The sequence below is a fragment of the Pterocles gutturalis genome, unplaced genomic scaffold, assembly GCF_000699245.1.
Source record: "Pterocles gutturalis isolate BGI_N339 unplaced genomic scaffold, ASM69924v1 scaffold43034, whole genome shotgun sequence".
Classification (NCBI taxonomy): domain Eukaryota; kingdom Metazoa; phylum Chordata; class Aves; order Pterocliformes; family Pteroclidae; genus Pterocles; species Pterocles gutturalis.
The window spans coordinates 1-27,116 of NW_010129663.1; the positions used below are offsets into that span (position 1 = coordinate 1).

A 27,116-nucleotide genomic window follows, 5' to 3' on the forward strand; every position below is an offset into this window, starting at 1 on the left:
TTGTTCACGTGGGCTCTGGAATTCTTTATGCTGCTGCCTGGGGGTAGTGTAGCGTTATGATGTGTTTGTGAATAAGTTTTAGTGACTGGTGAAGGAATGCCTCCTTCCTGATAAGGAGCAAGTCCCTTGAGGATCTGTGAACAGACCACTGAGCATAACAGTGTCTGTATGAATGCTATGTTTGGAGAGAAGGGGGGAGTACTTCTAACTGTGATCCAGGCAAGATTTTATGATAGTAAAAGTGCAATTTTTCAGTTTAATGATAGCTTGTAAGCTTCATTACTGTGTACAATTTTTTTTCCCTCTTCCTTGGTCTCTCCAGTAAAAATGGATCTCATTGGAAGAGCTTGAGATGCAGAAATATAAGAGAGTTTTTTACATTACCATTTCATGAACATCAGGGACATTTGTTAAATGAATAGTTGGAAGGACGAGACTGAGGTGCCATTGCATTTTATGTTCTGGTTATAAACAGTGAAAATAGAGTAAATTAGGTTTGTACAGTTCCCTTTTTACTCTATTTCAGAGTGGGCTATGATAATATGCTAGGTTGGTGATGCAGTGACCTTTGCATGCTCTGAATAGTTCACAGTTTTAGGCACTAGAAACTTCCTTTTGGAAAGAGAGGGCCTATTAATTTGGTGAGGCAATGTAAATAAGGAATTAGAATAGTGCATTCTTCTACTATCCCAGGTGAGTATTTGTTGGTTTGTATGTTGTAGTCTGTTTTGTGTTTTTTAGTTTCCAATATACACTGAATAGTTAAGTCAGAATTACCCATAATAGGTAGTGACTTGTACAGTGTAGGCAGAAATGTGGATGATTTCTGAGATCATGATGATTGTTGTGTGTACATGCTTTTACAGGGCAGTATTTGAAAATTTACCTATATGTTCAATAAAAGAATCTGCAGCCGAGCAAATGTCACTCTGTTCAGACCAGACTAGTAACTCTTGCTCTTTAAAAATCAGTTACATTTCCAAATGTCAAAATACTTAAAAAAGAAAGCCAGTGTTGTTGTCATCATTGTATTGCTCCTTGGGCTATTCAGGGACAGAAGGATGAAGTGAACTTAGTCCATTGCCAAAAGCACAAACCCAAAGCCTCATATTAGCAATCACTGTACTTGGTTGGGAACACCGTCTCTTGGAAGAGGAAGATGGTTCTTTTTTGTTGCAAAAGCTAAAATACTCATAATTTAGAAGTAGATAACTCTTCATTAGGATGAGTTGAGGAGGCTGATGATTTGCTTCGCATGGGTCAAGGATAAATAAAAGCTGCCTGTAGGTGACTGATTCAGATCCCAGTATTGGTACCATTTTATTGCAGATGAGATTTTAATTGTGGTATGTGGGGGAGTTGAAAGAGCTTGTAGCAATGGAAAACAAGCTTTTTAACAGTTTAAAATGCAGTGAATGGTCTCTATACTGATCACTTCAACCTTCTTCTAATGTGTTGCCTCATGTCTTTTTAAATGGTGTAGGGTGTTGTTTCGGAGCTGTATCTCACTCCCTGACCTGGCTAATATAGACGCTCCACTGGCTTGGTCTCTTTTACAGTATACAAGGAAGACTGTGTCATGAAGGTTAACCTAAACGCTCAAGCCAGTGAGCTTAAATCTGGCCAGCTTTTTTGAATAGTATGGGACTTTTTAGCAAGAATTTTTTTTTTTTAATGATTCAGACTACAGTAAATTGGAACACTTTTTCTTCACTGTGATGCCACAAGGTGCAGATGTTCTGACATACTCTTAGTATCTGATGTAATTTTCACCATTCAGGTGCAGAGAAGGCCCAGATGGTTTAGAGAAATCAATTTCTCAGTGATAGTTCTTCTCACCAAATAACCTTCTGTCTCTGTTACGTGGTTGTCAGGCTTTCCCTGTCGAAGGGCTGTCCAGTAATGTGTGAAATGAACTTGGTCCCAGTTTGGTCTGCAGGGGACTGTCACGTGAACGGATTGTTCGTGGGATAAAAGCCAGCTCCAGAACTGGCACTAACTATGGTTCCCGGGTTCCCTGTTCTTGGAAATAGGAATAAGGATTCACCTCATCGATCATATGCTGTGTCTGTCCTGGTTTCATTTTCCCGCAGTCCATCTGCATAGTTCTGAAGAGCAGAGTGGGGTCTGCAACATCTCTTCTTGGCAGGAAACCTCATCCCCTGTGCACAGGGCTGCTGATGTGCTCGAGTACCGAGGTTATGGGAAATACCTGTCCTGTGAACTTGTTCTTTCTGTAGCTTCAGAGAAACAGATTCACTCAGCATGTGTTCCACAGTCTGTCTGCGTGACTGTGGCCAAGCCTCTCGACCTGTCGTGCCTCTGTCCTCATCTGTAACCCTTGCACTCTGTCTCACACCCTCTATTTTGTCCAGTTGGATTTTACACTCTTTGCAACTTCCTTGGAAGTACGGAGCGTGACACAGTCTGTGTCCGCGTGGGGCTGTGGTGGCTTGTGAAGGGTGTTCCAGGGACACTCCAGCAGTGGTGTAACGCGATGTCCGAGAAGACAGGTGCAGAGAGCAGTGCTGGAGAAAATGTGAGTTGTGTGCAACAGGGAAAAAAATAACTTTGAATCCTGCTCTCTTGTGCGGTGCCTAACCAGTTTCCCAGTGACCTTCCCCAGCGTCGTCTCACAGAGATCTAGTCCCTTGTCCTTCTAAAACTACTTTTTTCTTCCCTCATTGAACTGTCTGGCATGTGTGCTTGTAGTATGGTATGTAGTACGTGGTGGCTCGCATGTATGTAGTTGGTTCTGGCTTTAGCTCAACAGAAGCACATATTTTAGGTGGAAATTGTATTTTGGTTTTACATCACTTTAGCACACAAAGCAGTGAGGACAGTCAGCTGCCAACACACAGCAGGAGCCCTCACTTCCTACTTGGCCCTCTGAAACAGTTCTCTCCACTCATTAACAGTAACAACCACAAGAAGTGAGGCTTCGTTTTAACATTGTAGATGTGTTAGTATTATGCCAAGCAAGGTCCTAAATCTTACACAACTTTAATACGAAAGTTGGCCTGATGTGAATTTTGCTACGTTGCTATGAAATGCAGAAAGAGATTCCTACACGCTTGCCAAGTGTTCATTGTACCATCACAGGAATAATTGTCTGTGAAGATGCTGGTCCTAAACTAATCTTCTGCAAGTTAAGATGCTAATGCTAGTTGTATCATATCATCCCATAAATTCTAGTACTGCGTTGTAAGAGGTAGTAGAATATGGATGAAAACCAACAATTATGCAATTAGAAGGGGTTTACCTGTATCTGTTCTCCCAGTGTGCCTTGTTGATGTTCATATCTTTGAAGTCTTGTGTAAAAACAGATGTCAGGCATTTTCACCGTCTTATTTTGTTGATAAGAATAGGAGCTTCATACAGAATTGGATGACACAGTTGTTAGAAAGAACCAGATCTTGCATGCATCATCCACCCAGATCTCACACGTGAAGGGGGGATTCAGTCCGATGGTGTTCGTTTTGAAAAGTGGCGCTTGCATTGGCCACTGGAATGGATGCAGGAATAAAAGTCTGGGGGTGATAGGGATATGTCAGCGAGGATGCTGGTGCAAGCTGCAGAAGTGCTGGAGGAGATGAACAATAAATAAATCTATTTCCTATTTTAAGGGGTACCTTAAAGATATGGTACCACTGGTCACCTCTTGCATCCTGCAGAAGTTCCCATTCTTAAAAAATCAGGTCCCGCATCCATGGAACATGATGATCAAGACCATTAATGTTGTAATGGGCATGTTGTGCACTCAGGTAAGACCCCTTCTGATTACCTTGTGATATTTATAGTTCTCTCGGAATTATGGAGTCATGAGGGATAAAGTTTTTGTGCTGCTCCTCTTCCTCCCCCCCCCATCCCCCCCTAAAATTCCTGATCTTCCAGCTTTTAGGCTATACATCTTAGGGGGAAATGTAGTCTTCATCTCTTTCCTTATCTTCTACTGCAGAGAGAAAGTCTAACCACTTTCACCCTTTCTTGGATAAAGTGGTCAGATGTGTAAATGCAGCCATTTCATACAAGCTCTGTCATACGTGGGTCACTGTCTAAATCTTTGTTTTGCTCTATTCATTCTCTGAAGGATAATCCCCCCTCAGCAGAGGACTCCAGTCTGGATGGCAGCAAACGCCTGAGCAAAAGCAATATCGACATCTTGGAAATCCTGGAGGATGAGAAGCCAAGGCAGCCGTTGCCGAGGAAACAGAGTGACTCATCCACCTATGACTGTGATACCATAACCCAACACCACACTGTCCTGTCCAGGTAACTCCTGTTCCATGACCGAGTACCAGAAAGGGGCTTGAATGGAGCCTGTAAGCTTTAAAACAAAACAAAACAAAACCACCTGCATAAACATTTGGCTTAAATGAGAAGGAGGTTGGGGAAGGAGAGTTAACTTAATTAGCTCTCTTGAATCCTGAAAAAACCTTTAAAACACAGATTTGATGCAAGGATAAGCATTCCCTTTGTCTCATTGTTTCTGCCTGTTCTAAGCTGTTATTTTTTACTCATCTGAATTCTTTGTGCTTTTTTTCCTCTGTCCGTCATTTTATTTCCTTTATTCATTGGGAGTGATGCAGAGGGGGAAGTTTACTGTGTGTTGAAGCTTCAGTTCTGCTACAGTTGAGTATAGTGCAGACTTACTACTGTGCTTTACTTCAGGTCTGGCTGTTTTGTTAGTTTAAGGTAATTTTATTTTCTTACTTTGACTGAATGTACTTTGCTTTGCTTTTGTCAACTGTTCTGCTCTTATTTTCAAACCACTGGGTTTTCTGGATACCGATGCGTTGTAAAGTGTCTTCCCTCTGAGGCAGAGTGGTTGTTTTTTGCTTGTCTATGACTGAAAACACGATGATTCTTTTGGTCAGTGACCAGGTTCTTGTATAGAAGGAGTACTGTGTTACGTTTAAAGCACAGTGTTGGCTTGTATAAAGCACTTCAGACTTGAGGGATAATAGGATAATGAAAAGACAAAAGATTTAAAAGACAAAGGTAACAGTTTTCTTCCAAAAATAACAGTTTTCTTCCAAGCCTTTTTTCAGCCTTCAAGGCCAGGCTGGATGAGGCTTTGAGCAGCCTGGGCTAGTGGGAGGTGTCCCTGCCCGTGGCAGGGGCTTTGGAACTCGATCTTTAAGGTCCCTTCCAACCCCAACCATCCTGTGATTCTATGATTTCCTGTGTATCTGTGATTTTAAACTGAAAGCTTTACGTGCCGCTGTACTTAAGCCAGCAGATAGAAAAGTGTTATCTTCTGTTCACATTTTGGACTCCTCAGACTTTAGGCTGTTGCTAAGTTATTGAGGAATGGTTGGATAAACACAGGCTAAAGACAGCAGGAAAAAATTCCTTGGTAAGGTAAAGAAGGGGGAAAAAAATCACGAATCAAACCAAACCATGTCATCCTCTGACCCACCCTGTGCATAGAGAGAGATTCCAAGCCTTTGGTTTCTCGTCTGTGAGACTTGCATGAGGTCATTAAGACTTTTTTCCCCATGAGCTCATTTAGAGGTGGTGTGTCACTGTGAGTAATGAGGTTACAAAAATCTCTCTTTCGCACGGAAATGTCCTTGTCCTACACACTGTAGTTGTGTTTCCGTGTGTCACCTTGTGCTTTTTGTCTGAGTGCTTTTGTCAGAGAGAGGCAACTCCTGACTGCAGAGCTGATGATGGGTTCAGTTCTTGGCTTTCCTCATTTCTGCCCTAAAGTGGCCCTAAGCTTGGTCCCTGGAGCTTCAGTTATAAAATTAAGAATGCCGCTAGGTTGTCAGATTGAAAGAGAGGCCTGGTGTCTCGGCCTGATTTGGGACCAGTCTCCAGGATTTCCGGACTCTGGTCCGTGCTTGGCCACTGATGCAGGGGGTGGTGTGCAGGTAGCTCAGCGCTGGTGGGAGCTGGCGTGCTCAGCATCCCTCGGTCAGGCTGTGCTTGCTCCAGGGGCGCATTCTGCTCTGTCTCACGCCGCACAGCGGGTGTGTGTGCTGCTTTCCTGCTTCTGAATGTAGTTATTTCATCTCGAGCAGAACTAAAGGAGGGGTGAGTCTTGTTGCTGAGGGATTGGTGATCAGTATTCACCTCATGCATGTATGGCGTACAAAGTAAATGGAAGTGTTTAAATCACTTAAAAGATTAAAAGCTATCTATAAGCATCATTAATTTTAACCTGTGAAATTCTAGTTCACAGCTCAGGGAATGGATTAGAACAACGCTTTTTATGCACCCATGTGACTGTAACCTTTTAATACCACTATCCTTATACAATTTCAGTACATTAGAACTCGTAGAAGTTTCAGAGTAAGCTTACGTACATCTGTACTGCTAAAAGGGGGGGGAGGTAAACTTCAGAGTCCTTGCATAATTTACCAATAAATATTCTGTAGAGTAACTGTAGAAAACGCTTACATGTTGAAGGTAGTAAATTTACTGAATAGCTGCACTGGAAATCGCAATAAGTTGCTGCTACACTGCAGTATCTATCTGCAGTATAAGGCATATTGCTTGGATCTAAATACAGACGCTTTCTAAGCAGCTTGTGTTGGGAATGCGTTCTTTCTCTGGATGCCCTCTTCGTTACTGTTGAATCAGAGCATTTTTCTTTGCTCAGCATCCACTCAAGTGTGTTGAAAGACGGTGCAGACTTTCCTCCTGTGAATTCCAGTCTCTCAGAAGTGAACCTAGGCCGATTTGAATTCGAGGTGTCCGATTTCTTCCTCTTCGGATCGCCGCTTGGTCTGGTGCTGGCCATGAGGAGTACGGTTCTGCCTGGCCTGGACGGTAAGCTCTTTCTGGGGTTAGAATACAGCCTGCTTCGTGACCTTTGTGAACAGAGACTCATAGAAAAGGAGGTAAATAAAGGAGCCTAGTTAAAGCCTGGGGAGTGAGGTAAGTTTCTTCCTCTAGAAGACGGGAGTGTCGGTGCAGGTAGGTGCTGAGGCGATGAGGGTTGTTCCGGGCTGTCACTGCTCATCCGTGGACAGCAGCATGTCTTCTGCTCTGCTGTTAATCATATATTCCACGTCATACAACATGAGCTTTACTCCTCGCCCAGGATCAGTCCTTGAAAGAGATACGAAAAATAACGTCTGTGCTTGGTTCAGCATTGCATCTTGTTCACGTCTGGTTTCATGGGTACGTCTGGACCTCAGTGGTGCTGGTTGTGAGCCATTTTTTCCTCTCCGGTAGCAGAGCCTAGTGATCAGACACATACAGGGTTTTTTTGTTTTATTTGTAAATACATCTGGATTTTTTCAGTTAAAGAAAGAGCTTACTTTACTTTTCAAAATTCAGTGTGTGTTTTGCCTCTTTACATTGTGTGAGGTTTGGATAGCACACCATCTTCGTAGGAAATGATGTGTTCATTCAGGTGAGGGAGAAAAATCAGTTGCAGCAGTGAGAAGAGAGAACAATTCAGGACTCCCTTTTTTTTTCTTCTCAATTTATAGATTTTTGAGTAATGTCATTTGACTGAGCTTTCAAAGTCACATTTGAATGTGGGTATAAAGTGGAATGTAATATAAACTGAAAATTATTTTACCTGTGATAATAAAAAATTGATCAAACCCATGTCTTTCGGGGCCTTTAGAGATCTGTTAGGATTTTTTTAGCATGTTGCATGGTCTTGCAAGAGAGCATAATTAAACTCACATTTTTGCATTTCATTCCTCATATTTGCAGTACTCAGTTTTGTTCAAATAAAAAAACCAACCACCCAACAAAAACAAAGCTCAGCTGAAGAGAATGGGAATGAGGTTTGTCTCAGATGGTAATTTTTAAAACAAAGTGACTTACGTATTTTGAGTACGTTTTGTATGAGGCCATAATGCTGTTTTGAACTTGAAACTCAGTTGTGTTACTGGGGAAGGCTGCAAGGCAAGAGAAGAAAAAAAGAGACAGCTTTGCCCTGGAAAGGAAGGAGATTTCTGAAGCTTACCATAACTCTTGATTACTGTATGTGCTTGCCATTTATTGACGAGAATGTATTGGTAAAGAGAAAACACAGTGTCTTTAAGTTCTGATAGCTTCCTTTAGCAAGATGTATGAGACGTGGCTTATGGACAGTGAAACTGGTAAGACTGGGGCAAGATGTAGTGTGTCTATTCCACAGTTTGCCTCTTGCTACAGGAATCTAGAGTAAGCTCTTCTGCACAGCAAGTGTTCCCGTTACCAGTTTGGAATAAATTGATGTACCATACAATTACATTTTTACCTTTAGATACTGAAAAGCAAAGAGCAAACGCAACTTCTGAGTTCTTCTCTAGTACTTCGGTGGCAGCTCTGTGCACAGGTCAAAGTTCCCTTCACATATTTAAATTTGTAGTGGATGAATGAGAGAACTATAGAGAATTGAGACTAGGTAGAGATGGATGGCAAATTTCAATGCTTAAATACTTTACTGGACTGGGACAGTATGTTTCTAAACTCTCTAGCATTGCAATAGTCCTTCTTTCACCAAAATTACTAGTATTTTAAACTATTTTCTTCAAATTAGCTCCTCACTTCCATCCTCCCTCTGGTATCCTGCAGGGAGCATGCTTTGGGAGCAGCTCAACTGACTGGCATTTCAAATACATTCCAAAGTGAGCAGAGTCTACTTGAAGCCTTATTAGTCTTCAGAGGTACATAGGATAAGAGATTCCCATTTTAAAGTGATAATTATGGTGCAGTTGAGAGGAAAACAGACAAATTGAAACCTGTCACGCAGACAGTTGGAAGTTAGGTGAAAAGAGCTAGGTGCCCTTTTTACTGAAACGAAAGGTAGAAAGCTACCTGGAAATGTGAAAAATAAAAATGCATACCTTCAGCAAGAATCAGAAACATTGCTTTGCTGCTTTGCTATTATAGTATGACCAACCTCATTTCTACACACTAGCTTTCATAAAGTGACTTCAGAAACTGCAGTGCTTTCTGTCCCCTCCCTGCTCCTGCTGTCACCTAGATTTAAGTCCTCTGGACATAACAGGCCCATTAAACCATTTTGCTGGTAAATATTTGAAGTGCTGAGCATCATAGCTGTAATGCTCAATAAAATATTTACAAGATTTTTGAAGTTCTGTTTCCTTCTGTACTTCGGTCTGTTTCTCTGGCTGGTCTTCCCCTCTGCAGCATGCCGGCATCTCTGGGTGTGAAGTCTGTGAACTCCTTTGCAGTGAAGTGTTCTCTACATACCAAATAGCCATTTAGTTAAAATTCTTGTGGAGAGGTGTATGCTAGTCTGGATTTTGCAGAAGACCGTATTAACCATGTTTCTGTATAGACTCCTTGAAAATCGTGAAAGGGCAATACTGAACTCTCTTTGTCTCATTCTCACCCAAGTGTGCCAGGTCCGCCCAGCCTGCAGCCAAGTGTACAGTTTCTTTCACTCTGCTGACCCCTCTGCCTGCAGACTTGAACCATTGCTGGAGAAAAGGTTCCATCTCCTGCCTCCATTCAGTGTCCCACGGTACCAGAGATACCCACTGGGGGATGGACGATCTCACCAGTTAGGTACGGTGCCTGTCTCATAGCTCTCCTTACCTGCAGTTCTTTCTCTTAAGCGTTCTTCTCCTTACACAGCTCAAGAGGATTTGAAATACCAATGTGCTAACATGCTGAGAACAAGTAATCTGGGAAAGAACGGCACAGACAGATTTAGCAAGCGTGGAACCAAAGAAGATTACCAAGAAAAAATTATTCTTTTGTATGAGCTTTGTAATACTAGTTGTTTTAAAGAGAGGTTAGAAGATGATACCACTGCTTCAGGTGAAGTGTTACTTGCAAACTTCCATGTCTTTGACTATAATTTTAAACAATTTATTTTTACAATTAGTTGACATTTGCCTAGATTTTCAGATATTGTTTCTCTTGGTCACTTGTGGTTAGTTTGTTGTGGATAACTACTAAGACAAATTAGAGCACTGGGCAAGTTGTCTTTTGATTGCTCTTTTCCTAGGTAGGCTACTAAACAATAGTTATGTTGGGTAATAAATGTTTGAATCCAGGAAAAAACAGAAATATACTGATTTGTGGGGAGGAAGCAGGACGATGTGGATGAGCAAGGTGCTGGTAGAAGGAATTGTGCTGTTTTGACCTTATAGAAAAAGAGATAAACTCATACAGGTGCGAAGTATCTTGACTTCTCATATTATGCAAAAAAGGGATGGATCAGTGTGTATCTGTACTGCCATCCACATTAGATTATTCCTTTTTGCTACAGATGCAGACATGAATTCAGGCCTCAGCAGGATATTTAAAAAGGCTTTTCAGGATTCAGAGTTTAAGGTTGGAGGCTAATATAGTAAAATGGCAGTTTTCTATTTGTTGGAGCGTGATTACAGTTATTTGTCTGAATGGGACTGAAATACACTCAGAAATAGAGCAACACATCATGAAGGGCTACCTGCTTTCTCTTGTGTTATGTGCATTGAACTGGGTCCCCTTTTTCTTTTGTTTACTGTTCTAATGTTTCCAAGAGGTTTGTTTTCTGAAAAACACCACTGAGGAGTCAGCTGCTCTTGGTATGTGCTTTGCTGTATATCGTATCTCTCAGCTGAGGTTCTGCCCTTCCTAGGTACAGGAGGGACGTGCAGGCTGCTTCAAGCAAAATTATCAGTAATGCTTTTATTTAAATGCGTGTCTGTTCTTACTTGTTTCAGAACACCTCAGGAGGAAGGCTGTGGTTTGTTTCATTATGTAGAGGTGTTGGCCATGGCCCATAGCTTTGTCAGAGTGGCAGGAATAAATGCGAGTTCTGTTGAACATGCAGACCAGTAGATAGCCTTGCTGAAGGTTTTCTTTCTAAAGTAATTTTGCTCATGTCAGGAAGAGGACAAGAGAAGTATCACAGACTCCCAGGGGTGTGTAGCTCTTCTCAGAGAATGACTCTAAAATGGATAGGGTTGAGTGTGAAGTAAAATAGCCTCCCAACCTCACCACCCAGCTTGGAATATCTTGGCCAAAAGCACCCTGCAGCCGTTGCATTTTGATGGCAGTAGGGTCTGCTTTCTCCAGTCCATCATGCTGTCTCATGCTGTCCTCCTCACTCTGGAGGAGTTTCATCCATTGTCATTGAATCTTGTACTCAGGAAAATGTTCATTAGCTCTGTATTTAAATAAGTGAACGCACACACACACAAGTTTCAAAGCCATACTGTTCAGCCCATTTTTTTAAATTATTATTTTTGTTTCTGTAACGTGCAGGTGATGCTATCCACAGCCACAGTGCTCTGTTCCTTGAGAACAGCTCTTTGAACATACCTTTCTCTCAGGAGAGTCCTGGATCTCCAAACGTATCTGATCAACCACAAGGGAAAACAAGAAAGTTGAGCTTGGCCAGCACAAACAGTGAAAACTCAGGGTCAACCGAAAGCTTGCCATCAGCATACCCCACCAACAGTGAGTAAGGCCTGGTGCCATGTGCTGTCTGATATGTCAGCAGCCCTTCCCTCCAAATCCTTTCTGTGGAAAAGTTTATTAATTACCTGCTTGGACATTTGGGGAGAATGAGAATAGCCTAAGTTGCTGCAGTTTTAAATAACACAATTTAGCTTCTTCTTCTGTTTTTAATTAAGTAGATAAAGTAATAGAACTGAAGTCACAGTTTTGTATTAAGGTGCAACTCATAAATAGTCATTAAGGGGTTTAGGAGCATGTTCCAGGCATGAAGAAATATATAGGTAAGATTTTATTACCTGTAATTAAAAGTGCTATAAATCACTATATTGTCCTTTTATGGACTGTAGTCATATATCAATATTCTGTTCACTACTTGGGAAGCATTTGTAATTCTTACTCTGTAATGTGATCATAAAGTTCTAGTCTTTCACTGTATGTTTTCCATGGACCAGGAGGCAATGAGAATTGTGCTGAGGTGATTTCTGCTTCACAAAACTTGGACCCAAAAGAACTGTTTAAATTGCAGACATTTAAGTGATGATGCAGTCAGTGAAACAGTACTTCCACGGTTGATAAGATACCTTTAACTGTCTCTAAATGTCAAGATCAAAAAACCAGAAGACTTCATTCAATTTTCTAGCTTAAACATAAAGATAGCAAGAGATTTATTAAAAAGATAGAGAAATATGATGCTATTTTGTTTGTTTTGTAGTTACTGCAAAGTGGTGGGGAACAAAGCGAATAGATTATACCTTGTATTGTCCAGATGTGCTGACAGCCTTTCCAACTGTGGCCCTGCCGCATCTCTTCCATGCCAGCTACTGGGAATCGACAGACGTTGTGGCCTTCATTTTAAGACAGGTCATTGATCTCTCTGTTTTTTCTCTCTGCAACAAATAACCTTGTGATTGCTAATTGTATCTTCCAAGGTGATCAGTCTTTTAACCTTTAGTTCAGTTAGACGGCTAACTGTGGTTGCATCACAAGTAGCTGTGTGTGGGAACGACAGATGCAGGGAAGGGAAGGGGACAGTGAGACCACCATTAGAGCTGCTGGCTGGTGTTCTTGCTGCTGACTCTGTGACTGGGAACAACGCACTGGCATGCAGACCGTATGTGCCCCTCCCATGCCCCAGATCAGTATAACCCTGTATTGTGCATTAATTGTAATTTTTGAAGGAATAGCATATCTCTAGCCTTACTTAATTATGTATTTTCCTACCAAATATCAAATTATTAGCATACCTTTGATAATAAACTACCAGTTTGAAGGTACTGCTCCCATAAGAAAATCAAACCTCTCCTGTAACTATACTAGAGTATTTTGAGGCATTGTGTGCACTGTCTTCAGAATTTATTTCTGAGTCATACGAAGGGTCTCTTGTTCTTACTGTGTCAGTAATTAGACAGCAGCTTGCAGTCACTTAGGGATAATGCAGTGCTTTGACCACTAGAGAAAGTGGTGAGGCTGATAAATCTCACCTGGGGTAAAAAAAAAATAAAAATTAAGTGGTGTTCAAGTGAAACCTGCAGGATAAGTGTCCCTCCAAGAATCCAAAGTGACCCTCACCCAAAAGCTAGTCACAAGCAGTTTAATTTGGATTAACGCAAGGATCAGTGTGTGTTTTACACCCAGTGAACAACGAAACAGCTGCTGCCATGCAAACAGCAGAGAGAATAATGCAGAATACTGCACATAACTGAAAACCAACTGTTCAATTTGAGTAATATTCTGCCAGCTTGTAAAAGAGGCAAACTAAGCTATTTCTCATTCAAAATGAACTAGCCTCACACTATCCATAATCCCAGGGTGCAGCCCACAGATTTCAGTGAGACAGGGCACGACCCACAGATGCTGAAATCTGCGGGTTGTGTCCTGAAATCTGAGTTGGACATGCAAGTTTCTTGGTAGGTGTGTGACATTTAGGTTATACGAATGTGTAGCCAGTATGACATACTAGGGTTCTGCATGTTCACAAGTTACAGTCCTCTTATCTTCAGATGTTACTAGCCACAAGCCAAATCCTGAGCCTGTCACCTGCTACAGTGGTGAGCAATATCCAAAAGGTGGTAAGAACCATTCTGTCTGGGTATACACGTAGAAAATGAATACAGATGGAGTCAGGAATCTGACCTCTGCCCCATAAAGGACATTAAAAAATACTAATGTGGTCTTAAGCTGCTTTACTGATTTTGCAGACTGTGAGCAGGCAATGTAACCATCACTTCATACCATCCTAATGTTTTCACCGTTTTCTCTGGAAGAATGTGCAAGCTCTGTTGTGAATGGAAAAGCTGTTCAATAAGTACTTGAGGTTAAGTGTTGGGCAACAGAGTGAAAGCAGTTTATTTGTCCATACAATTAACATGAACATATGGTCTGTACCTCTTTCTGCTTTTGTTGTGCTTTTGGCTCTGCAGCAGCATTCAGCTGGGGCAGCAGTGTACTTTCCCTTTCTTTGCCAAGTACCAGGACTCCCCAGGCCACACACTGTTTATTAAAATATTAATATAATTTCAGGTGATGAGGTATGAAAATGTAAATTTCAAGGATAATGACAACCTGGATCCAGCAACACTAAGTCCATCCAATCCACGAGAAAAATGGCTACGCAAAAGGACGCATGTCAAACTGAGAGTAAGTATAAATCTGAATATATAGCAGCTATAGAACTTGGGTTTAGCAGCAATTTAAATGAAGTTTGATCTCCCAAAACATGAGTTTTCGTAACTGAGTGTTACTAACGAGCTGAAAAGTGCTAACATAATCCAGAGGCAAACAAACTAACAGTTAGGGAATAGAAACAGTTTATTCCTAGTTTATCACTACATGTTGGGAGAGAGTACATTTCTTTCTTTAAATAACAGGAGGGCCTTAAGTTTCAGTTACACAAAGAGGTTGCTCTTCTACTTTGTTATATGCTAGATGAATCCATAACTCCAGAAAAAAATGTTTTCTTCATTCTTCAGATGCCACTTCAGTTAGAAATGTCAATTAAGATGCGTGTGTCTTGCACATAATCATGTGAATCCATGGCACCACTTGAACTGCAAGATAATTGGCATTCCCTTAGGTATTCTGTCTTCTTTGGTCATTTTGGGCACTCTCACTAGAAAGTCTATTCAGAAATCCACCATTACTGGAAACCTGTCTCCAGCTGAAATAGGAACACAGTTTTTCTGGGTTCTCTAAGGTGCACTGTGATGTACCTGACGTAGTTCAGACACACTGTCCAGGGCTGTGTTTCTGTGTCACTAATAACACAACAGAGACAGTAGCCTCATTACAAAAGCAAACACTGCTCTTTCCCCCTTCTGCTCTTATTTCAGAATGTGACTGCTAATCACCGAGCTAATGATGTCATTGCAGCAGAAGACGGTCCTCAAGTACTAGTTGGGCGCTTTATGTATGGGCCTCTTGACATGGTCGCTTTAACAGGTGAAAAGGTAAAGTCTGAGCAATTAATTTCCTTATTTTTCTGAACGAGCTTTTACTAGAAACAGTTGTTGAATGTAGCACACAGGTATAGTACCAGAGAAAGCCTTACAGTGAGGGGAAGTATGTCACCAGCCCCCACTGCTTCAGCAAAAATGTGCTGCAAGGGGGCTTTCCTGATAGCTGACCTTTTTCCCAGCTCTCAACCTCCTTACATGATGCTGGCCATCTCCTGTGGTTAATGAGTGTGCTGAGCACTGATTTCTGAACCTGCCATCCAAGTGTACCGCCTACCTGAGACAGTTACCTTTTTGAGCAAGGAGGAAAAGGAATTTTAGAGTGGTTGGCAAATCACTAAAAGAAAAATGTATATCCTCCTATCCAGGTAAGACAACTAGATAAAGGAATAGGGATTCTAGAGGCTGGGTGGCTGCTGTTTCTGTTACACGTGAAAGAGTAAAGATCAGTTTTAGGATTTAAGTAGTAATGTGACATGATTGGAACTGTATAAGCCGTAGTTGGAGATACAAATGTGATCTAGGGCTGGCGGGCCAAGAGGCCCAGCGGGGGCTGTGTTGCCTGCTATCACAGTAGATGATCTTTTTTTGGTTTTGCAGGTTGATATCTTCATAATGACTGAGCCCTCTTCGGGTAGGTGGGTGTACTTTGACACAGAGATATCCAACAGCAGTGGCCGGATATCCTACAACATACCCACACAAAAGAGACTGAGAGTTGGTGTGTATCCCATCAAAATGGTGGTCAGGTAATAGCTCCAAGCTGGAACTACAGCTGGGATGGGTTGTTGGGACCAGGAAGACACCAAGGTGTGTAAGATTGAAGGGCGTGCGGAGGGAGATTTTGGTCAGTTAGCTATCTTCTCTTGGTCTTGTGGCTGTGTTGTCAGCTTAGACGTGAAGCAGTGATAATTTGTTTACTGGCCAGTTTGGAGGTGCCTAGGCCAGTGGGTTTATCCCTACTCCAAAACAAATCCTCAGTGCAATTCCATTTAGGAGCACTTGGTCTTGCAAAATATGGGGACTGGATGACCATAATTGGTCTTCTTATGGGAAGAATGTATGACTTGGGATATTTTGCAGCCTGTTCATCAGGGAAAACACTGCTGAAGAGTATAGCTTTGTGTTCTTCAGACTGGTAAGAAGCTTTTCTTATTGAAATTGACAGTAGAGGACATACTGCCTTGCTCTCAGCCACCTGTTTATCTGTTGATGTCAGGCTGATCAAAAGAGTTACCTTAATTCTGTACTCAAGACCATGCCTATCCTAAATTGAGAAAAAGAAAAAAAACCCCAGCACCTGAAAATAACAACTTGTTGAAGTAAAATCAGTCAGCTCTCTTAGCTCGCCAGCATTTCTTAACAATCTCTATGCTAAGTAAAGCATGAAGAATGAAGAAGTGTGAAATAAAATTTTTATGGCTTAGGTGCAGGACTGGGGTAGTTGTGCTTTTAAAAAATCTTATGTTTAATAAAAGTCTGGTTTGATTTAATGCAGAGTTTTAGTTTAATATTGCAGTTACAATGAAATTGCCTAGCCACTTAGGAAGTGGCTTTACAGCTTCCTTTGAATCCCTGCTTTGGAGGCTCAATCAGTGGGATGAATTTAGCTGAAACAGAATGTGTTGTTACCCTCAGTTAACCAAGTCCAAAGTCAATTTGCAATCTTATGTAGTGCTAATTGAGGAGGAAGAAACGTTTTTACCTCAGTGTAGTGGAACAGACAATCAATTCAAGGAAAGAGAGTTACTTAAAAATGAATGAAGGTGTATTCAGAAGCTAAGCTCCCATGGGCTTTCAGACTGCAGGAGAAGTGAGTTTCAAACAGGAATGAAAAAAAATGCCGTCTTTGCTCATTAAGCTGTAAGAATCTACATCACTAAATGTATATTCCTAGATCATACAATAATCAGCTTTCTAAAGGAAAGAAGATGTGGTCTTCAGATTACATTTTTTAGGGAATATGGGGTCATGGCATGGTAAGAGCTTTGGATCGCTTTGTGCTTTATTAGTGTTTTAATGTCCAGACCTCTTGGGGAAAATACATAATGAGAAGAAGATTGTACTTCACGTGCCTTTCCATGAGAAAAGCCATCTATGATTGTTTTGGGGTGGGCTTTTTTTTTTTTTTTAACACTTTTCTTGATTGGCATTCCCATTATAATTTGCAAGAGTAGAGGGATGGGTAATGCTAGTATTACCAGCTGTTTATCTAATGGAGAAAAGATGATTTGTACAAGTACATGCCAATAAAAGGTGCATATCAATTCTTCCCCTGTAATTTCTAATAATTTGCCAGGAACTGTAGACTGCCAGAAAAAAAATTTAGCTAATTTCTCTGTGTTCTGTGTGTGTGCATATATATACCATTCATGTCTTATATGTGTACATATATAGACATATGTATACACATATATAGACAGGTAGCATGTTTGAGTAGTAGTTTGAGTACTTCAGACTGTTTTGGGGTTTTTCTTCCTAATTCTTTTAGGTATTTATACACATGTGATTTCTTATTAAAGACAGCTTCCAAATTTCTCTTTGGAAAGCTATTTCCTAAAAGTGTAATTTTTAATTGCCCCACACAGGACTGAAATCAGAAGCCCCACTGAAAGCAATTTTTGAAGCTGTACCAGACAGATCTAATTTCAGGTCTTAGAACATGCAGAAAATACATTCTGACAGTTTGCTTTTTAAATGTATTTATTGCTTTGACTCTCCAGAGGGGACCAGAGCAGTGCTGCAAGTTACCTGACTGTGCTTCCCCGAGGAATGGAATGTGTTGTGTTCAGCATTGATGGTTCGTTTGCAGCAAGTGTTTCAATTATGGGAAGTGACCCCAAAGTCCGAGCTGGGGCCGTTGATGTTGTCAGGTAAGTGAGGTTTGCACACTTCCCTTTTTAAATCTCTGACTATCCTGTTTGAACTTCCTTAATAGGAAAGAAGAGGGCAAAATGGGTTGGGTTTTTTTTTACTAAATAAACAGCAGCTCTTTAAAGGCCGGGATTCTTTGCACATATATTTCTATATTTGCTTGGTCATCAGGTCTGCCTGATTTTCAGAGGAATATTAGAATGCTGTGGTTTACTTTGAAATTGGTAGTTCAAGTTGCCTAAAGATTAAAAGTTGCTTCTTGCAATATGGCCTTAAAGTATGAGCAGTGAATTAATAATGATTCTGTGTGTTACTGCAATTAGCAAAGAGTGTATTTTGTGTTTCACTAACTTCAAATAAAGACATACTTCTGCTTCAGAAATACCAAGTGCTATGAATGCAGGAGTGCTTTTGAGGAAAACTTAAAAGGCATTTTAATCCATTCTATTAATGTTGCACTGGATGGGGAAATACAACTCTCATTTTGGAACTTGCATGGGAATGGAGGGATGTGAGTTTTCAAGGGTTTACACTACTCACAGCTGAAATGGCAGGAAATCTTGTTAAAGGTTTAAAAGGTAGCAGGACTTGATATGTAGCAAGGTCTATTCTAAATACATTTTTAAATAGCTCTCATATTTAATATAACATATGGTATAAGAATCTCTCTTGCTTTCCTCCATCTCCCTCAAGAGGTAGACATTATTACTTAATTTTTTGATAGGAGAAGAGACTTAGGCATGCTGCCTTCCACTTGTTGAAGTATAACGTCCGACTTCTAATTGGGTCTGTGCTGAGCAAAGAAATGCTGACCTGACCTGTATTGTTTCTCTTTCTGTACCTACATAATTTACCTGCTCTTTCTGACAGGCACTGGCAGGACCTGGGATATCTGATTATCTATATTACTGGCCGTCCAGATATGCAAAAACAGCGTGTAGTTTCATGGTTGTCTCAACACAACTTCCCACAAGGGATGATCTTCTTCTCAGATGGACTTGTTCATGATCCACTGCGACAAAAGACCATTTTTCTTCGGAATCTCATGCAAGAGGTACTAGAAACCTGTTTATAGCCTTAAAGCCTTTTTCCAGATAATGTCATTCAGTGAAGTTAGAGACCTCCCTTTCTTTTGAACAGTAAATCTCACTGGCCATCACAAAGTGTTCTTGACATTCCTCATTTCTTTTTTCACTTTTTAAAGAGCAAGGAAGGCTGATAAAACATCCAGAGGGGCTCCTGGCATGACAAATGAACTGCTTGCTCTTTCCAGTGTGCATTTCTGTAGTTCTTGCGGGCATGCAGACAGACAGATTTAGCTTTCTGTGGTTTCAAGAATGAAGTTGTTAACAATGAACTCTGCTGCTTCATTGCAAAACAAGTGTCATCTTTGTAGCGCATGGTGTTCAATAGAGCGTTCACTTTGAAGTAATATTTGTTTCAGTGCCACATCAAAATCTGTGCTGCATACGGTTCCATGAAGGATATTTCTGTGTACAATGTCTTGGCTCTGTCACCATCCCAGATCTACATAGTTGGACGATCAACAAAGAAATACCAGGCACAGTGTCAAGTAAGTAACTCACTCCTGCTACTCAGTCAGGAAGGCCTGGGGGGGAACAAGGAAATGCACGCTTATGAATGCACACACAAACACACACACACACACACACACAAAAGATAAAGAGCAGAGACTGTTTCAGAGAAAGGGCAGTTTTGGTTTCAGATGAGGCATTTTCTGCCACGATGAATAGTAAAGAGAACTGAGTGGTCATAGGTTGTATGTATGCAAGTGCATGCACTGGATATTGCTGAATGACAAAATGGAACAGGTCGCTGGGAAATAAAAAAAGGCGAGGGGAGAGGAGTATTAGTACTCTGTAAGTGTCTAACTGGGATGCCAAAGATAGGAACTTAATTCCTTGTAGAGCTCGCAGTTCGAGGCAGCAGTAATTTGTCACTCCCTTTCTCTCCTTCCTATTACAGTTCCTCAGTGAAGGTTACGCAGCCCACTTGGCCTCACTGGAGTTCAGTCTCCATTCACGACCCAAAAAGAACAACTCTCGGATGATCTTGAGAAAAGGCAGCTTTGGCCTCCACTCCCAACCTGAGTTTTTGCGCAAGAGAAACCATCTCCGCAGGACTATGTCTGTACAGCAACCTGACCCGCCTTCCTTGAACCCCAAGCCAGAGCGTGCCCAGAGCCAGCCCGAATCAGACAAGGATCACGACAGGCATTTGCCCTCCATTGCCTGGGTTCGAGGTGGAGTTCACAAATTTGAATCTGTCCCCTAGGAAGCTTGGGAATATAGATCTTGGGTGCACCCCACTAAACTTGTAGGCATGCCTCAGAGATAGTATTTAGGCAGCTTCAAACCAAGAGATGTAGAGGGGAACCTGTACCTCAGAGTCTTCCCTGCTGTGGACTCTGCCTTCTTACACCAACTGGGGAACTTCCAGTCTATTCCTCTTGACATGTCTATTGGGAAATTTTAAAACAATTAAAAATTTTGCAAGTGCTTATAACATCAAAGCAACAGGAAACATCTTTGGTTATTTTTTACAACTGATATAATAAAACGTGCAATAAGAGAAAAAGCTGTAACAGGCTGATTTTCCTCAGAAGAAGGATTGTGGTATCAGCTCACTAGCTGCACCCAAAACAGTATAAAGAGGAGGTCCTATAGGTTTCTGACAAGGTTTACACTTAAACATTAAATAGTTGTATCTGTTTCCACTTTGCTTTAGATGAAGTGATACACTTGCAAGGGAAGCAGAAGTGGGAACTACAATAGTGGGTGGTCAGGATTTGTACACCAAGATGCTTTTTGGGTGCATTAAACCCAAGGTTTCCTTTCAGCTTACAGCGCTGGTCATCAGACCCCAGTGTGGGCACTTGTGCTGGTGTGAGGTGCTGGACATCACGTAAATGGGAGAACTCCACTGATGAACCAAATCATAAAAACTTCATGTTAGAAATAATTGTGTCTGCCACAGTTTGAAGCAGTCAGTGTTACCGTATACAAAGTAATGTGTGAGTGTTCAAAGATCACATTGTTACGTGGAACTTGGTGACTGTGCAAAATGTGTGGACTGCTCCGAGTAAGGAGAAGGCTCTGACCATCTCAGTCTGAGACAGATCCTAAGATGGGAAGGTAAAGAGAGCCCTTTTAATAAGGGATCTGCAATCTTCAGAGCAATCACTTTTTTTCATTATTCTAATGAGAATCTTTACACTGGAGGAGAAAAAAGTAATGGAATTCCTATGAGTAAATTGTTTACCTTCTCATGCTTTATAGCAACTGCTGTGTTAAGACAATCTGTAGCATTCAGAATTAACAGCATTTGAGCTTCAGAGAATGGACATGCCAAATTACAGGTGCCAAACAGACATTTTCCTACTGATTTAAGTGTCTCTTGAATCTCCTAATTAACTTACTAGAAGTAAAGCATGTGAAATTTTCCCTAAGTGGCAATATTCTAAAGTGTTGTAGTTAATTTAACATATTAGCAGTCTGCAGATACTTCCACTGCACTAAATGCACCAAGAGAACTTTCATGATGGAACTGAAACGTGTTTTAAAACATGCAGTGAAGTTACAAATGCACATAAAAAACCCCTTTTCTTTAAAAGTTAAAACCAGACTATTGACACTGAGGAAGCTTAAAGTCAATAGATTTCTTTTTCAGGTTTGTTTTTTTTAATTTCAAGGAGTTGGGGTGAAGAGGGTGTCATGCCTTCCCCCCACCCCTGCCACTTACTTTCAGGTTTTCCTAGTCTGTAGCTAGACCAGAAACAGTCTTGTAAGTTGACATGTAAAGCAAACAAGAAATGCAATGGAAAACTATTAAGAGTGCAGCAGTAAACCTAACTCTGTACTCCCTATTCACCCAAAAATTTCAGTGTGCTTTTTGAAGGGCATAGTAATGTGGCTTTTGCCTTAAAAGTCAGCAAAGTAGCTTATAAATTGAGATTTTTTTATTTTTTTTTGTAGATGTTACTTGGCAAGATTGTCAGTTACCTATTTCAAATTTCCTGTAAGATTTCTGGTACGTCAGTAATTTGGTTTTTATAATGCTTCCTTTAAGGGAAGGGGTAGTCTTTGCTGAAGATTTATGAAAGATATTAAAAGTTTGGTAGCTCACACTAATTGGGAGTGGGTAACTACATTACAGGGGCTGGGGTTTTATGCTCTGTTGCTAAGTGAAAGATATCCACAAACTACATTGAAGCGACCTTCAGGTTTACGAATGCTTTCATAGTAGTATCACACCTCGTTCCTTAACCCACAAACTTGGAGGAATTATTCTGTGTTCTGTATCAGCCCACTGTGCGTATGAATTCTAATCACATAGCTCCTTTCTCCTGCCCTCTGCAGAGAGGAGATTGCACAGGTACACCAGACTCCATCTCCCTCCAGTCAGTTCACTGTTGGCATGCTTCTGCTCGTTAGTTTTAAATAGGCATGGGAATCCAAGGATTGCGAGGGAGGAACTGACTAGGCAAATTTTAAATTTGCTGAGGGGACCTAAAAGCAACATTGATTGCAAAGTTCTTTTTAAGCACTGGGTGTTGTGTAGCACGCTTCCTGACAGTAATCACTGTTCCTGCTGCAAAGTTCAAAGCTAATGTTGCTTTAGCCATCTACCTCTATCATCCAAGAGACTCCAAATTATTTTTTTGTTTTAAGTTGCTATAGTAGAAAGGCCTACTTCCTTTCAAAAGAGAGATCTACGTGTAATTCTGTGACTGTATTAAAGGAACTAGTGTCTGAGCACAAGGTTAGAGAAGTCTCCTAGGTTGTTAAGGTCTGTCTTCTACTCTTGCAGATACAATGTCATTTTGTGGGGTACCATGTTGTGAAAACTCTGATTTTGTGTATTTCTATTAATAACTGGGTCACCTTTACAGTCGTCACTGTGCTGGCTTCTCTTATGATTATGAGCTAATAGTAGTATAACAAATGTGTGCGTGTGTGTGTGCATGATTCAGAGTGGTAACAATTTCAAAGTTTCTACACATGGTATTGAAATCCAGCTGAAAAAACTTTCCCTAACTTTTATTTCTTAGAAGCTCATGTGGCCTTTGTGTAATTCCAGCACTACTTCTTGCTCAGGGATAGAATGGTTTATGTCCTGACCACATGGCTCCAGCTGGGCACTTTGGCACACACTGGTACAGGCATTAGCCTGGAGGGTAAGGCTTCATGTTAATTAGGAGCTGAGCTTCTGACACATCAGATGCCAGATGCATTTATTTGTTCTGAAAGCACTAGCCCGTTGCCACTAAAATGGTAGAAAAACTTCTGCTGGAGGTGAGAGCATGAACTAGGCGAGTGTGATTTTTAGACTTCCCACAAGGAGGCTGGCAGTTCAACAGATGTGCTGTGGCGGGGAACTTCATGCACGTTGAACCACTGGCACCTTTTTCTTTCCCCCCAGCTGTGCTTGGGGTGGTCCCTGAGGTTTGCCTGATGAATCAGTAGTTTTATAGCATAATTTTTCAATTGTGTTTTCTCTTAAAACACTTCCTTCTGATCAGAATTTTAGTTACATACTTTGTCCCTGTGAAACTCTGCAGTGGATCATGGGCGTTCAGTTGGCAATTGGATTTCACTTTTACTTGTGCTTTCAACAGAAGGATTATCCGTTCTCCTAAGCAGGCCACTTGCTGAGGATAAGCTTGGTCCTGCAGTCATCTTGTGCTCTCGATTGCAGGTCCTCATTGCTGCAGTCTCTGTGCAGTCAGCACTTCCTTAAACTTCATAGGCTATGGACGTGTGAAAGCATACGCAGGAGGGAAAGGGACAGAGCAGCCAGCTGGGAATGCTGGGTGCCCAAGGAACACAGCTTTGGCTCATCAGTAGTTTCAGCACCTGCCGTGCCTCCAGTCTGCTACAGAAAAGCACATTCTTTAACCTGCTGAATGGAGGAAGCATCAAGTGAAACTGTAAAACACAAAACTGCTGATCCAGTAGGTGCTAAGGCAGCAGTACACGTCAGTGGCCACAGCTGGTAGTATTTATTGCCCTGTTGATACGGATCCAGTTTTAAACTACTGTACGGAAATGGCTGTGATTAATAGCAGTGGTAGACTTATCTGAGATATTGTGAAAACACCTTCACAACTGTGGTGTTCTGGGTTTGTGTGTGTGTGTGTAGCTCCTGAAGGACACTTTAAGTGAAGTTTTGGTTCTGCTTTCACAGCAAATTTGTAAACAATGTACTTGTTTTTTGGTTTTTTTTTTTTTTTTTAAATGGCTGTTTATTCAATTTTGTTGTCTAGTTAGGTAAGTTTGAAAAAAGATATCGTTGTATAAAGAGTGCAGAATATTCCATAGACCTAAATAGTGACGTTGATCCAAATCTGCTTATTTTGAATAACTTTTTTTTAAGTGTTCGCATACACTCGTGCTCTTGGAACAGATTCCTGCTTGACCAAAGTACTCCTATTTAGTTTTGTGGCATGGTTGATATCTATTCAGCATAAAATTTTGTTAGGTGTAAAAATGACATGGCACTGACAATTCTTGTTCATTGGGGTTCATGAGAGCTGCCATTTTGTTTAACATGAAACTAAGAGTCTTAATTCTTACAGATTACTTCACCTGTTTGTCTAGTAGCTAGGGAAGTCACTTCTACACAGTTAAAACTTTGGCTATTTAGAATTGGAACTACCAGTAAACCAGAGAAAGAAAAGTACACACCATAATCTAGTATTAAAATAAGCAGAACAATGACACTTTTATCTGGAAGCTCCACCATTCTGCAAAATAGCCTTTCTTTGCCATTATTAGTGAGCAAGTTGTCCTATTTATACATTGCAGCCTTTAGGCCAGGGCACTACTAATGTGTGTATTTAAGCCCATCCCCAACACTTAGATCTGTAGTATCATCATGTGCTTCACAGTATAAATTTAGAAGGGGAAAAAAGAAATTTTTCATTTTCTATATTGTTTCCAGTCTTACAATTGCTAAAAACTTTGTTTATAAGCATTTTTAATAATACCTGAAATCAATAGGTATTTTCAGTTTTTAAAATCTAAAGTGTAACAATTATTACTGAACAAATAGGATTTTCCTCAGGGTTTTTTTCCCCCTCTTGCATCTCAGCCACAGAAAGGTGAGTACATCACAGAAGTACTAGATAACGGGAGTATGGGCACCTTTTTAATAAGCTCATTGGCTTACTAACGGAGAGAAGAAGAGATTGTACACTGCACTTTCATCATTTTTTTGATTAGAGCTGGAAGTGCAGGATCTGAACTCAAGATGTCTGCAATGAATTGTTCATTTCAGGCATGCAGGGGAGAAGGTGGCACTTCCTGTCCTTGTCTGGATCTGGCACAGGATAGAACTTCCATAAACATAAAACTTTACAATTTACCTCCTCAGCTTCTCTAAGAGCAATGATTCCTCCTGGTCCATGTTCATAGCTTCAGCAGAAATTGTGAGTTTAACAAGGTAACGTGACTTCTGTGATGTTTAATCACTCAAGTGTAAATGTAGGTTCATACAGATGATCATAAAGTCTGTCCTCCATAAAAAATGGGGGTAATGACACACTTCTGGATGAAAAGAGCTCTTTTTTTCAGAAATACGAAATGGCTTAGAGCAGCTAGAATCCTGTGCCATGGACTCTGGAACAGAAGTCAGGTGTTGGTGTTTCCTCTTTCCAAAAAAAAGGTAAGGGGATTACAGTTTACCCTCTATTTGTATTTACCTGAATAAGGTACCTTTGAAACTGGATATAATTGTGGGGGACAGGGGAACATGAAACAAATTTGACATTTTATTTCTCTTTGTAAGGATGTACAGAACTTACGGGGGGGGAAGAGAGAGAGAGGCATGTTTACTGTGATGTGCAGGGAGATGGTATACCAGAGATTGCAACATTGAAACATTATTTACAAATTGCAAGCTTTAAAGATAAGGTTATTCTGGGAGGACTGGTGTAGGGCCCAGAATGGCAGTCCTCTCACAGAACCCCAAACCTTCTGCATAACTTATTTTTCTATTTGTGGGGGAGGGAAGAAGGCAGTCCAGTTACAACTGAATTAATACAAGGAAACTTGAAATTGTACCTGTTCTTTCAGTCTATAGTTTTACTAAGTGCATACTTTTAAATATTGTTTGTCAGTGAGAAGGTTCTATCTGGTGACAAATGTTTATATTTCTTATGGCTGCCTTGTAAAGATTCAAAAATGTACAATAATTAATTTCCTAAAATGAAATAAGGAGTAAGATTTCTACAACTGGTATAGATTTTGATGTGAACTGGTTTTTAAAATCTTATAACAGATTAGTCACTTAAATAAAACCTTCCTTACCTTTAAGCAAACAGTGTCACTGATTTTTCTTACCAGTGATGTGGGAAGAATTAGATCACCATTGTACGTGTCCTAGTAGCCAGGGGAAACAGTATAAATAGAGGCTGTTTAATACATCTGGCTATCTGAAATAATGCTCAGATTGGAGGGTGACTTTTCACAAAACTCCAACCCTCCTTCCTTTTGAAAAGACATGTAAGAAAATATTTCAGTAATGAGACACCAATCTTAGTGAAAGCTTTATAGAAGTAGTTTCAGTACATGCAAAGAATGACTTCAAGTTACTGTTCCATGTAGAAAGGTGGTTAAAAAAACCCCAAAACCCCAACACAAAAAACACACACACAAAAACGACATCAAGAAATAACACAGGCTAAAGCTCTCAGTCATCTGAAAGCCTGGAAGTCAGGGTTTTTTTTTCACGTTTCCAGACATCTTTAACTGTTTCAATAATTTAATCCAGTCTAGTTTGAGAATAAAAAAGAAAAATCAAGAGCAAGTTTAAAATCTGTACTTGCACATAAATTAGAATTGAACATGACTGCTTACCATATTTATACTTCATACCATTAAAATTTCAGTAGTTCCAGTTTTTACTAAATTACACGAGCATCTTAAAAATTATCAAATAGAGCAAAGTTTCCCAAATCAGTCTTTTGTTTGAAGGTTCATCTTAGAATGATGCCTGCACAAAGCTGCTACCATGGAAAACAGCACCGGTGTTGCATTTCAGAAGCTTGAGAAATCTTTGCTTTAGTTATAAAAAAATATTTGTATAAAGAAAAAAAAGTAGTCATAGCAGCTTCCACCCCAAACACCTCTTATTCCCTTATTGACCCGAGAGAAGAAGGCATCCCAGGAACACACCTTGTGCTGCGCCCACAGCGCGGCCTCGGCGCGTCCTGCTGCTCATCAGCTGCTCTGCTTCCCTGAGCTCGGAAACAGACCTTTCCGGACATCTCCACCAGCTTCGACTGCTAGCAAAAAACCACCCAAAACCCCACAAACCCAGACCACTAACCTCCCTCGAAGCCAGCAGCAAACCCAGGTGCCGGGGTGAGGCCTGAGGCTGACACACCCCCGG

The 27,116-nt window shown here is 40.8% G+C and overlaps 1 protein-coding gene across 1 annotated transcript; it reads left to right on the plus strand.

Moving 5' to 3' along the window:
* Positions 1-2,497: 2,497 nt before the first annotated feature.
* Positions 2,498-20,246, plus strand: PITPNM3 (PITPNM family member 3). Its single transcript, XM_010079981.1, has 13 exons — positions 2,498-2,539; positions 4,019-4,272; positions 6,611-6,780; positions 9,319-9,489; positions 11,182-11,376; positions 12,089-12,237; positions 13,897-14,013; positions 14,706-14,822; positions 15,429-15,577; positions 17,552-17,701; positions 18,573-18,756; positions 19,147-19,275; positions 19,689-20,246. The coding sequence occupies exons 1-13, from the start codon at positions 2,498-2,500 to the stop codon at positions 19,995-19,997; spliced, it is 2,136 nt and encodes a 711-aa protein (XP_010078283.1). The 3' UTR covers positions 19,998-20,246.
* Positions 20,247-27,116: the final 6,870 nt, after the last annotated feature.

Bases quoted from the DNA above. Each gene is read 5' to 3' on its own strand.
- PITPNM3 (XM_010079981.1), top strand. From the start codon at position 2,498: ATGTCCGAGAAGACAGGTGCAGAGAGCAGTGCTGGAGAAAAT. The intron at 9,490-11,181 runs GTACGGTGCCTG...TGTAACGTGCAG, and splicing joins TGGACGATCTCACCAGTTAG to GTGATGCTATCCACAGCCAC. The intron at 19,276-19,688 runs GTAAGTAACTCA...TTCCTATTACAG, and splicing joins AATACCAGGCACAGTGTCAA to TTCCTCAGTGAAGGTTACGC.